General features: G+C 46.0%; 1 protein-coding gene across 1 annotated transcript in view; it reads right to left on the minus strand.

Annotated features, from left to right (window-relative positions):
* ANKS3 (ankyrin repeat and sterile alpha motif domain containing 3) overlaps positions 1–12,139 on the minus strand; it is a 43,208-nt gene that overhangs the window by 16,962 nt on the left and 14,107 nt on the right. The window contains exon 5 of the mRNA XM_007939596.1: positions 5,784–5,919. Within this exon, the coding sequence (XP_007937787.1) occupies positions 5,784–5,919 (136 nt within the window). The remainder of the gene's footprint in view (positions 1–5,783; positions 5,920–12,139) is intronic.

The raw sequence follows: 12,139 nt of genomic DNA on the forward strand, positions 1-12,139 counted from the left end.
AGCGGCTGGTGGGTTTGAATCGCCAGCCTTCTCATTAGCAGTCAAGTGCCTTTAGGCACTATGCTACCAGAGCTCCCAGCAGAACTATTTACAATAGCAAAAGATGGAAACAACCTACATGCACATCAACAGAAGAATGGATAACCAAACTGCGGTACATACACACAATGGAACACTATGCAACCCTATAGAATAATGTAGAATCTGCAAAACACTGCATGATGTGGACGAACTTGGCAGACATTATGCTGAGTGAAAGAAGTCAATCAGATGGACAAATATAGTATTAGTTCATTATTGTAAAAAGTCAAGGAAAGGTTTATATATTGAAGGGAACTTTCTTTGTTGGCTACCAGAGGTGGGAGGGGAGGGGATGGGAGGGAACACTGCCTTAAAAAAAAAAAAGAAAAAAAAAGCATTGACCCATGTCACTTTAGTTTTGTATACTTCATTGTACATAAATTACATTTCAATAAAATGCATTTAAAGAAATGAGTAAACCTGTCTAGCCCAGCTATTAACAATGAATTATCTAATATAATAACAAAAGCACAAACAGTAAAAGGCAAAATAAATAAATAAATTGGACCTCATAAAATTTAAAAACTTTTTTTTCATCAAAAAGTTTACCAAAAAAGTGAAAAGACAAGCTACCGACTGGGAGAATATATTCAGAAAAACCATATATCCAACAAGATTCTAATAACCAAAATACATATAAAACTTTGACAACAACAAAAATACAAATAACCCAACCACAGAATGGGCAAAGGACCTGAATAGACATTTCACCAGAGAGGATATTCAAATGGACACCAAACTCATGAAAATCGCCCAGTGTCATTAGCCAGACTGTAAATGATTACATAAGAAGATGGGTACGCAGTTGTTAAAAAAGTCATTAGTGTTGGTCAAACCCACAAGACGACACAACACCAAGGATGTACCTCAGTGTAAACTGTGGGCTTCAGTTGATATACTGCACCACGATCGGCTTAGCAAGCCTAACAAATGTGCCACACGGATGCAACATGTTAGTTAGTAAGAGACACATACAGGAGGAAGGGGGGAACTGCATGGTTCTCTGTTCCGTCTGCACAATTCTTCCGTAAACCCAAAAGTGATCTAAAAAATAAAGTCTATTAAAAAGAAAAAAGATATGAATAGAATAATAACCACGAAACAAAAATAAAAGCCTTCCTAAATTCTAAAAAAAAAAAACGTGAAAGTGAGAGTAAAGAAAAAGATCATGTAAATGAAGAAACACATTCAGAAACAGCAAGTAATACTGCACACGGCATAAATTGACGCGATGGAGTTAAGACCAATCAGAACTCTGAACACATCCCCAAACAGCCAACCCCACTGCCAACGAGTGGATTCCGACTCACAGCGACTCCCACAGGGTTTCCAAGGCGATAAATCTTTATGGAAACAGACTGCCTCATCTTTCCCCCACAGAGCAGTTGGTGGTTTTGAACTGTCGATCTTTTGGTTAGCATCCCAATGCCTTAACTACAGCACCACCCGAGCTCCTCCTCTTAATACAGACAAGTAGCCTTAATTCATTTACGAGTCAACAAACAGAAGCAATTTGACAAAAAGTAAGCTACAACCACATGCTGTATGTAAGACACATCCCTAAACAAAGTGTTTCTCAAAGGCTGAAGATGAAAGATGGGCGCAGCTAGACCAGGGACATAGGCTCCAAAACTGCAGGGGTGCAGTCCTGGTATCAAAGGTGAATTCAAGCCAGAAAGCTTTTAACAGGGCACCAAAAGACACTTCTAATAGTAAAGCCATCATTCCCAGTGAAGCTGTAAGTTCACATCTATGCACCCAAAACGTGTAACAACGACCTTTCTTTATGAGAAAACAATAGGATTTGTTTAACAGGGCCTTTGTGGAAAAAGAAATTAGGGTACCCAAGTCCTGAATAACCTAACCCACAAGGCGGATGTTCAGAAGCACACCAGGGTTTACATGCTGATCACAGGGACTCCACTTCTCCGCCACACACAGGACATTTGCCAAAGCCGATCATTAGGCCACAGGCCAGACACGAGCAAGTTCCCTGAAGGAGGATGACAGACATTCTGATTGAAATGCAATCCAATTAGGGATTGATCACAAAACCCAAAGGGCCTGTGCACCTAGAAATAGAAACAGAACAGCAGAAACAAAATCAGCTTCTACAAAACAAATCTTGGGCACAAGGGACAATAGGAACCAAAGTCATAGCACTAAAACGACGACGACAATGAAGGCACATACTGGAATCCCTGGGATACGTTTAATGCAAGGTCAGAGGAACATCCACACCTTAAACATTTACATCAATGACAAGGACAGAAAGAACTCAAAGAATGGAATCCCTGCCACTGAACTGTCCATGTAGAAAGTGTTGAATCAGTGTGTTTTGCTGTGTCTGTTCTCAACAATACAAACTAAATTTTTTTCTTTAAAAAAGGAAAGAATGAAAATAAGTTACTTCTCCACTCAAAACGCTAGAGAAAGAACAAAGTAAAACTCCCCAGCATCCTCCAAAAAAAGATACAAACAGGAGTGAATGAGGTTTTGTTGTTGTTGTTATGTGCCGTCAAGTCAGACTTGACTCATAGGGACCCCTCCTTGGCTTTCTGAGGCATATCACTACGGAAGTAGATTGCCCCACCTTCCTTCCGAGGAGGGGCTGGTGGGTTTGAACTGCCAGCCTTCTGGTTAGCAGTCAAGTGCCTTAGGCACTAGGCCCCCAGAGCTCCAAGGAGTGAATGAGGTAGAGAACTAAAAATAACCAGTAGATCTAATTAATAAACCAAAATCCTGTTTTTCTCTTTTTACTAACTAGATAAACCACTAGCTAACTTAAAACAAGGGAACAAACACAAATATACAAAATAAGATACCAGTGACACAGAAGAAACTAAAAAAGGAGAGAGGTTAAAGAAAAAAACTATTTTGCAGACTTTTACTTAAATGAAGAGCCCTGATGGCATAGTGGGTAAGGAGGCATCTGGGTGTTAACCAGAAGGTCGGCAATTCAAAGCCAGCAGCTCCTGCACTGGCAGGAAGATGAAGCAATCTACTTCTGTAAAGATTACAGCCTTGGAAACCCAATGGGAGTCACGATGACTCGGGACCAACCCAATGGCCGAGGGTCTGGTTTGAAATCCCAGGAGACAATGCCAACTCCCTAGGCACCTACAGTCTACCAAAACTGAGCCCAATGACAGCAAAAGGCAGAAGCCAACCAATTTCCACAGAAGAAGTAGGTACCGTTACCCCATGCAAAACAAAACAAAAAGGCGCTGACGGTTTCACATGGGCGTTCCACCCAACTTTCCAAAAGCAGGCAGCACCACTGCTGCATAAACTAAGCCGGAGCATGGCAGAGGGGGAAGTCCCGCGTTACTGTTATGAAGCAAGTATCATATTGACACCCAAACCTGACAGAGGCAAAAACAAACAGGTACGGACCACCGCCACGTAGGAGCGAAGCCCCGTAGAAGCATAGTGGATGCAACGGTGCAGAGCACAACCCGGTCCCACGCGAAGAAAACAACCCATCCAACGAGAGGCATGCCGGCAGGGTCAGCTTGGCTCGAGACTGGGAAAACCAACACCCATTCCGGCAACAGCACTCAAGGATATAGGGCCTGGGGCGCCTTTCTTGAAATTATACACACACACATACACATCATAAAATAAAAATAAAAACCCAGCCTCTTACTTAATGTGGAATTTCCATGGAGATCAGAACGAGGCAAGGACGTCTCCACCGTGTTCAACGTTGAACTGGAGGTTTCAGCCAATACAATTAAACTAAAGAAATCAGTTAAAGACCTAAGAGTCTGAAAGAAGCAGTAGGCTGTATGGTCGTATACCTGGAAAAGCCTAGAAAATCAATAATCAAGGTAACCCAAACAATAAGAGAACTCAGCAGAGCAGCAGGATGTAAAATCAGGAGAGAAATCAGCAACTTTCCTGGGCAAAGGAAGTAAGACCACAACTGATGCCGGCCTTTCAACCTTGGCTCCGTGACTGATTTTTCTGAAAATAACTGAGTAAAGCTTCATAATGGAAAAAACAAGAAGTAAACAGATGCTAGGCCTAGACTTAGGGGTGTGGTTACAGTTACACTGAGGGTTAAAGCTAGCACAAGGTTTAGAGTCAGAATTTGCTTTAGGGATGGGGTTAGGGTTAGGGTTATGGCCAGAATAAGACTATGGATAGAGTTAGAGACAGACTAGACATAGGGCTAGATCTAGGGATAGGGTTAAGGTTAGGATTAAAGTTAAGGGTGGGCTTAGGTCTGGGATGAGGGTATTGATTAGGTTTACACGTAGAATCAGGGCTGGGATTAGGCCAAATTCAGGATTGCTGTTGTTGTGCGCTGTTGAGTTGGTTCTGACTCATAGCGACCCCTCCTTGGGTTTCCGAGGCGGTCGGTATCTCTACAGAAGACAATTGTACAACCTTCCTTCCGAGGAGTGGCTGGTGGGTTTGAACCACCAGCCTTCTGGTTAGCAGTCAGGTGCCCTAGGCACTATGCTACCAGGGCTCCCAAGTTTAGGATTAGGGTTAGCCAAAGAGGGTTAGGGTAGGGTTAGGGTTAGCACTAGGACTAAAGTTAGTATTCAATTTAGAAGTAGAATTAAAGCTAAGGCTAGGGCTTAGGGTCGGGTTAGGGTTAAAGTTAGGGTTAAAATTAGGGTTAGGTTTAAAATTGGGGTTAGGATTACAAAGAAAGAAACCAATAGCTTTCACACACACAGGTAACAGGCTGGCAGAGGATCCAACAGTAGAGAAATCCCACTCACACCAGCAACAGAGAAGACAAAGTCCTGAGACTCTGCCCCTGCAACGGGGGAAAGTGCTGAGGAGAATTCAAATCCTTCCTGCAGACACGAAAGCTCAGACGCTGAGCACCAGCAGAGCCGCTCTGGGACAGGCCGACTCGGCAAGACGCAGCTCACTCAGAAAGGCACCAGCGTCTCAAAAACACCCACGCTCTGCTGTTAAGGATGAGACAAGGCGACACACAAGCTCACAAGGCAAAACAAACAGTAACTAGGAAAATGCCGACAAAGAGAAGCTGTGAGGAGGACACTAGCCCTCCTAGATAGGAGAGTGAAAAGACCTCTACAATTAAAACGGTACAGGTCTGCCATATGGACAGGCCAGGGGAACAGAACAGAAAGTCCAGACACAGACCCAAGTACAAATGGGCACTCGGTCTCTGATAAAGACAGCATCTCAGATCACCAGGTTAGAGGTGGACACTTAAATACACTGTGGCTGGGACAAGTGGGTAGCTATCTGGAGAGAGAGACTTGGATTCACAGCTCACACCGCATGAGAAGAAAGTCTCACTGGATCAGAGATCTAACTGTAAAAATGAAACTGACATGGGCTAGCAGAAAACATGTGAATTCTTGCACACACAGGGGGCGGGGAAAGGTTTTCTACAACTCAGAATAAAAGATCCATGGACCTGACTATGAAACAGACATCTACCTCTCAGCAAATCCTCAGCATTACTGAGACAATAAAACCTAGAAGGAGCTAGGTGCCCCCGGCCCTCCCGTGGGCCCCATGCAGCCCAGCCCCCCATGGTCGTCAGAGCCCAGCATAACCAGGCTACACTGGCACTCCCTCCTGTGGACCAGGGGGGGTCAACCATGATGCTCAGCGGAGGAGCAGCTGCAAGCCAGGGGAGGGAGGGTCCCAGCATGCCCAGGGCAACCTGGACTTTCTCAGACCGCGAGGCCACAGACAGGTACCTGGGCTCCGACAGAGGCTCGTGGGCAGAGCTGGCGCTCGGGCATCTATCAGGCCCACGATCTTCATGTGTCCATACTGCTTAGCCAGCATCCGGGCCGTGGCACCACTGTGGTCTCGCGTGTCCACTCTGACTCCCTGTGACAGTTGTGAAAGAAGAGTTAGGGACCTACCCTTCGAAGCACCCCTACTTCCCGGGCTGCTGGAGAGGAAGTAGGTGGCTTCTAAATCCCACACCTGGACAGTTCTGCTTGCAGGGGGACACATAACTTTGCTGGGACTAGGGAGGGACTGGTGGCCACGTAAGGAGCAGTGATCAGGTATAGCCTGCAGGTGCCACAGCACTGCCAGGCTGCTGTTTCGTCTGGCTGACGCCCACAATGATGGCACGGATCTCAGTGGGGAGGGTGATACGGAAGGGTCCCGGCCCGCACCACGATCGGAATGGCACCACCTTCCCAAGCAGCAGTTGGTGGCTTTTCTCTAAGCCCTAATGAGGACTCAGGCAGGTGTAGTAAGTTAATTTCCCGCCTGCAACTCTGTCCTAAGGAACCACCTGCCAACACAGGAAGGTGTCATGCACACAGCACTCAGCAAGCATTTACAAGAATGCAATATGGAGACTGACCTCACGGGGAAGGAGAGCCAGCTGCGGAACTGCCTGTTGGCAGAACCCACAGCAGCCACAAATGCTGACATTTACAAATAACCAGCTTTAAGCAAAGATGATGCAAAACTGTGTGTCCATTACAATCACAGCCACATTAAAATAAAACAGCATACAGAAAACGAGACAGGCTGGAAATCTGCCCAAAATGTTAATAATTCTAGGCAATGAGATGATGGTTTTGTTTTCTGATCTTGTTTTCTAAATGTGTTACTGTAAGCACTTTACTTTTCAAACTGGAAGACCCCGATTCACTTTACATTTGAAAAGCTACATAGCTGCAGTGTCCCAGCTGGTAGTGGAAGACCTTGGTGGGACGCTCAAGGGTACAAGGCTCTGGAGGGGAAATCTGCACAGGGAATTTGCTGCTGTTGTTAGGTGCTGGGCAATCCACTTCCGTAGTGATGCCACCTCGGAAACCCAAGGAGGGGTCGCTAGGAGTCGGATCCGACTTGACAACAGCGAGCCATTAGGTGCTGTCCTGTTGATTCTGACCCACAGCGCCCCTAGAGGACAGAGAAGAACTGCTCCACAAGGTTACTGAAGCCAACTGCCTCATCTTTCTTGGCTGGTGGGTTTGAACCACTGACCTTCCAGTTAGCAGTCAAGCACTTGACCCAGGGATCCTTTTATGGGAAATTCAGAAAATCCCAAATGCTCATGCCCTTTCATCCAGCACTGCCCTGTCCAGAATTTAACCTAAGGAAATAGTTAAGGACAGATGCCAGGATTTAGGATCTTCACAGCAGCTTTTAGGAGTGTGGAAACTAAAAATTGCCTACAGGAGGGCATGGTGAGATAAGTGAGCACCCCTAAAACAAAACCACCCCACCTTCCACTGCACTGATGCCAGGAAGAAGTGGCCACAGTGTCAAGAGACAACCATCAAAAAGCACTCTGTGTAGTGTGACTGCACCGTGGCTTGAAGTGTCGCTAACAAGCCAGAACATTCATCAGTGTAGCATGAGAGCACTGGAGGGTGGGTTTTTTTTGCTGTATTTTCTAATTCCTTTATGAAGTACGTATCACTCGCTCACATAATAAATAGATATAATCCCCATTTTGAAAAACGACACTCCACCAAAGGGCTCAGATCCCGTACAGATAGATCACCACACATCCTTCTGTAGGGAAAATGGGATGTTTGCAAAACCCAGTGAGCGGTACTTTCTAGAATCAATTCTACTACCTGCCCACCCCCCACCCCACTCCCGTTGGAGAGCTCTGGTTCAAAATCAGCCTTGAAAGTTTCAGCCTGAAAGGAGCATTTCTGGCTCAGCTTTGACAGAATGAGCCCAAAGCACTCAAGCAAAATAAACCACGCCCTCCCTACTGCCGGGTTTTACCAACACCTGCTTTCCGCCTGGAAGACTTCAGCCTCTTATCAACCCAAGGACCGTGCCATCAGCTTCCAACTTCATTCTTGGCAGAAAGGCCCAAGCACCCGACCACCCTCTCCCACCTCAGCTGCTGTTGGGAAGAAGGCAAACGGGGCCCTGGGGACACAGCCAGTCCCTCCCCAGGAAGCACAGGTGCCCTGCTTGTCCAGTTCCTGCGCCCCAAGACAGAGGGCAGGGCAGGGGACCCAGAGGCCACAATGGGCCCGCCTCCTGGCTCCTGCGATCCACTGACACCTGGGCAGGAAGAAACTGGCTATGGATGAGTGCTGCCGCAAGGTCACCATGCAGTCCAACTACCTGCCCCTCACCCCAGCCAGAAGACAGCCCCCCAGAACTGGCCGACATAGTCATAGTCTTCCCTCATGCCTTGGAGGAGCAGCTCACGGCTGATGTCCTGATGCTGCTAATTGGGTTCGATTGGGAAAGGAGATGTTCTTATTTTCAGGAAAGGCACAAGGAAGAATTTAGAGATAAAGTGGCTTTATGTCTACAAATGACTCTCAGATGAGCCAAAAAATATTATGTGTGCATATTTTATAGAGTGACTGAGGAAGAAAATGAGGGATGATGTTAACATTTGGGGAGGCTGGGTGGAGATAATGTAAATTCTTTGTATTATTTTACAACTCTTAATGAAGTCTGAAAATATTTAAAATTGAAAAGGTTATAAAACAAATCCAGTCCCTCACATCCTCACTGTCCACACAGTCTCATGTATGAGGGTGCAGAGCACCAGATAAGGGGGGGGACTGGTCTTCAAGGGAGGTCTGGTTTCCAGTGTGGTTCTCTTTTTTAAAAAAATCCTAAATGCAACTGTCTCTTCCAAGCTCCTGCCTCACCTAAGCGAGGCTCCGCCTTCTGTACTTCTGTGCGCCTGCCTGCCTACCCTTCACTCACACACAACAACGTGTCTGGGGGGCCTAGCACTGGCGACTGGTACTACTTCCAAGGAGACCAGGAAATGGCCAGTAGATACATGAGAAGATGCTCAGCCTCACCAGAAACCAGGGAAAGCCAAAAACCAACGGTTAACTCATAACAGCCATCAAACTGGGGGTAGGAGGGGGACGACACACAACTTTTTAAGTCTGCTAATATCGTGTATCAAGGGCTAGTGAGGAAGCAGGAGACAAGAATTTTAAAATGCTATCAGAAAGATCTGTATGGTATCAAATTGACAACAGTTAACTCGAAAGATGAAAACAGGAAGCTTAGGGGGCAGAAAGTTGATGTCAACGGGGAGAAACAAGTCTGAAAAGGAGGGTGAGAATGGCTGCACCACTTAGAACAAATCAGTGTCACGGAACTGTCCAGGGAGAAACCCAATTTGGCATATTGTTCTGCTGTGCATATTAACAACAACAAATAAAATAAATTATTTTTAAAAAACAAAGACACCAAGAAGAGTGTGAACTGGAATAGCTATTGAGGAGAGCAATTGGACACCATCTAGCCAAGGTGAAGATGCCCTCCACACCACAAATTCTACCCTGAAGACTGCATCTTGGACTCCACAACAGATTCCTTGCGGGTGCCCCAGAGTTTACAGACACCACTAAATGCAGCTCTGTAAGTGAGAGCAAAAACGGAACACAACTACACGCCCACTACAAATGGGAGCTCTGGTGGTGCAGTGGTCAAGGCCCTCAGAGGTCAACCCAAAGGATGGTGGTTCAAACCCACCAGCCATTCCATGGGAGACAGACGAGACAGTTTGCTTCCATAAAGACTGTCCACCTTGGAAACCCTACGGGGCAGTCCTACTCTGTCCTCTACAGTTGCTATGAGTCAGAATCAACTCGATGGCAGAGGGCTTGGTTTTGGTTAAAAATGATGGAAAAAGGCATTAAATATTCATACCCTCCATAAATATGGAGCTGTTGAAATGAGAGAGCAACACCGACAGTATCAACACTTTGCCGAATAACACAGGCAATCTGCTACGTTATTTACATAAATCTTTAAAATACTCCAAACAATTTGGTAAGTTACTTAGGGACATAAATTCAAAAACAAAAACTCACTGCCATCAAGTCAATTCCGAGTCAAAGCAACCCACAATGGGTTTTATGAGGCGGTAAACTTTTACTATTATAAATAGGTCATCCATCTTCCTTCCACAGAGAGGCTGGTGGGTTTAAATTGCCAACTTCTGGTTAGCAGTCAAATTACCGTAGGTACCGCACCACCAGAGCTCCTTTAGGGATATATAGAAAAACCAATCTCACTGCCATCAAGTTGGATCCGACTCATAGCGACCCTTCCTTGGGCTTCCGAGGTGGTATCACTACAGAAGTAGATTGCCCCAATCTTCCTTCTGAGGAGTGGCTGGTGGGTTTATGTGAAAAAGTACAGACTCAGTGGGCAGGAAAGGAGCCCTCCAACACTCAAGGGAAAGAGCAGGTGGATGGGGCTGGGAGAGGAATAAAACCAAACCAAACCAAACTCACTGCCATGGAGTCAATTCCGACTCATTGTGACCCCCTTTGGGTTTCCAAGGCAGTAAATCTTTACGGAAGTAGATTGCCCAGTCTTCCTTCTGCAGAACTCCCAGCCTTCTGGTTAGCAGTCAAATGCCTTTTTAGGCTCTACGCCACTAGAGCTCCTTCTGTCTAAAATGTTCGACAAGGGAGAAGATATGAGGCAAATGAGGGCAGGTGGTCAAATATGGGTATTAGTGTCACGTAGACTAGTAGCAGCATTTTCTACTCTTTTTTTGTATTTTGCAAGTACTTCATAACCAAGTTTATTAGTGGTTACCAGAGGCTGGGGGGACGGGAGAAGGAGGAGCTAGTGCTGAAGGGGCGCTGAGTATTAAGGGGATGAAAACATTTGAAACAGACAGTGCTGATGGTTGTACGACATAACGAAAGTAATTCACGTCACTGAACTGTACATGTGGAAAATACGGAAACGCCAAATGTGTGATAACTATACCACAGGAAAGTACTCCATAATAAAAAAATGATCACTCTCGTCCCTGTGGCTCCATTTTCCCCCAAACAACCGACAGGCCTAAGAGGTGAACCATGACATCAGGGAGGCACGCACTCCTTAGAACATCAATCCTGTGAGATGGAAGGGCAGCGTGCGTCCAGGGAAAAAGCTCAGAAGCAGGAAGGGAAACGGGAAACATGGGGAGCAAGTAGAGAGTGCTGTCATGTTGTAAAGATTGCAATCAGTGTCACAAAACAAAATACATATGAGCTGTTGAACGGAAAACCAATCCGTTCTGTAAACTCTCACTCAAATCCCAATAAAAAACAAAGTTAAAAAAAATAAATAAGAATGACCATTCTTAGTGCTGGGGGGCATGTAACGGGGTACAACTTGCTCTTTGGGTGGCCGTTTGGCAATAATATGCAGTGTAAAACCAAACTTAACCCTTCACCCAAAATTTCTACCTTGAGTATCATGCCACACAGATACACGTGAGCTTTCCACCTGGCACGTGTACAACAGCAAGGGGTCAGCAACAACCTAACTCTATCTCTGAATCCTGCCAGACTCTGATTAGCTCCTACAAAACAATAATACCCAGCCAATTAAAATAAAAGAGGCTGAGAAGAAAGCTACAAATGCAGATACAGAACAGCCACTACACACATGCTGTTGTCAGACACCACCGAGTTGATTCGGCTCATGGAGCACAGCTGCTCCAGGGGTTTTTCAAGGCTGTGACCTTTCGGAAGCGTATCACCAGGCCTAACAAGGCAGCCCTGGCTGGGTTCGAACCACCAACCTTTCTGCGAGTAGTCGAGCACTTAACTGTTTGCGCCACCCAGAAAGCAAGGTGGGACCAGCCATGTGGGTGGAGTGGACCACGCATCACAGGTGCTTGCACACACACAGACCAGGGGGCTACACAGAGCCTAGGACGAGACGCCTGTGGGCACCACAACCAGGAGACAGGGCCCGATGGTGGGTGGCAGCTCAGCCTCTGTGTCATCTGCATTCTACCGTGTGCTGTCCCCAGATTCTTTTTAAAAAAAGACATAGCATTTTAAAAATGTATTATTTAAACATTCTCACCAACCAGTAAGAAAAGAAAAAATAATCCAACAGAAAACTGGGCCAAAAATATATAGACGTGATTCATAAAAGAAATACAACTCCCAAAAGACACAATTCATGTGGCTAATAAACATAGGCACTGACAAAGGCGGGCTTGTGCTTACTCACTGATCTGCACTGAACACGTTTCCCTTGTTACCCTACCGAGAGGGACCAGGTCTTCGGGAGCAAGGTAAGCACAGGCGTAGCACAGAGTAGCAGGCCGGAAGAGCAGGAG

Source organism: Orycteropus afer, unplaced genomic scaffold, assembly GCF_000298275.1.
Source record: "Orycteropus afer afer isolate SDZICR_OR568_19922 unplaced genomic scaffold, OryAfe1.0 scaffold00061, whole genome shotgun sequence".
NCBI lineage: Eukaryota > Metazoa > Chordata > Mammalia > Tubulidentata > Orycteropodidae > Orycteropus > Orycteropus afer.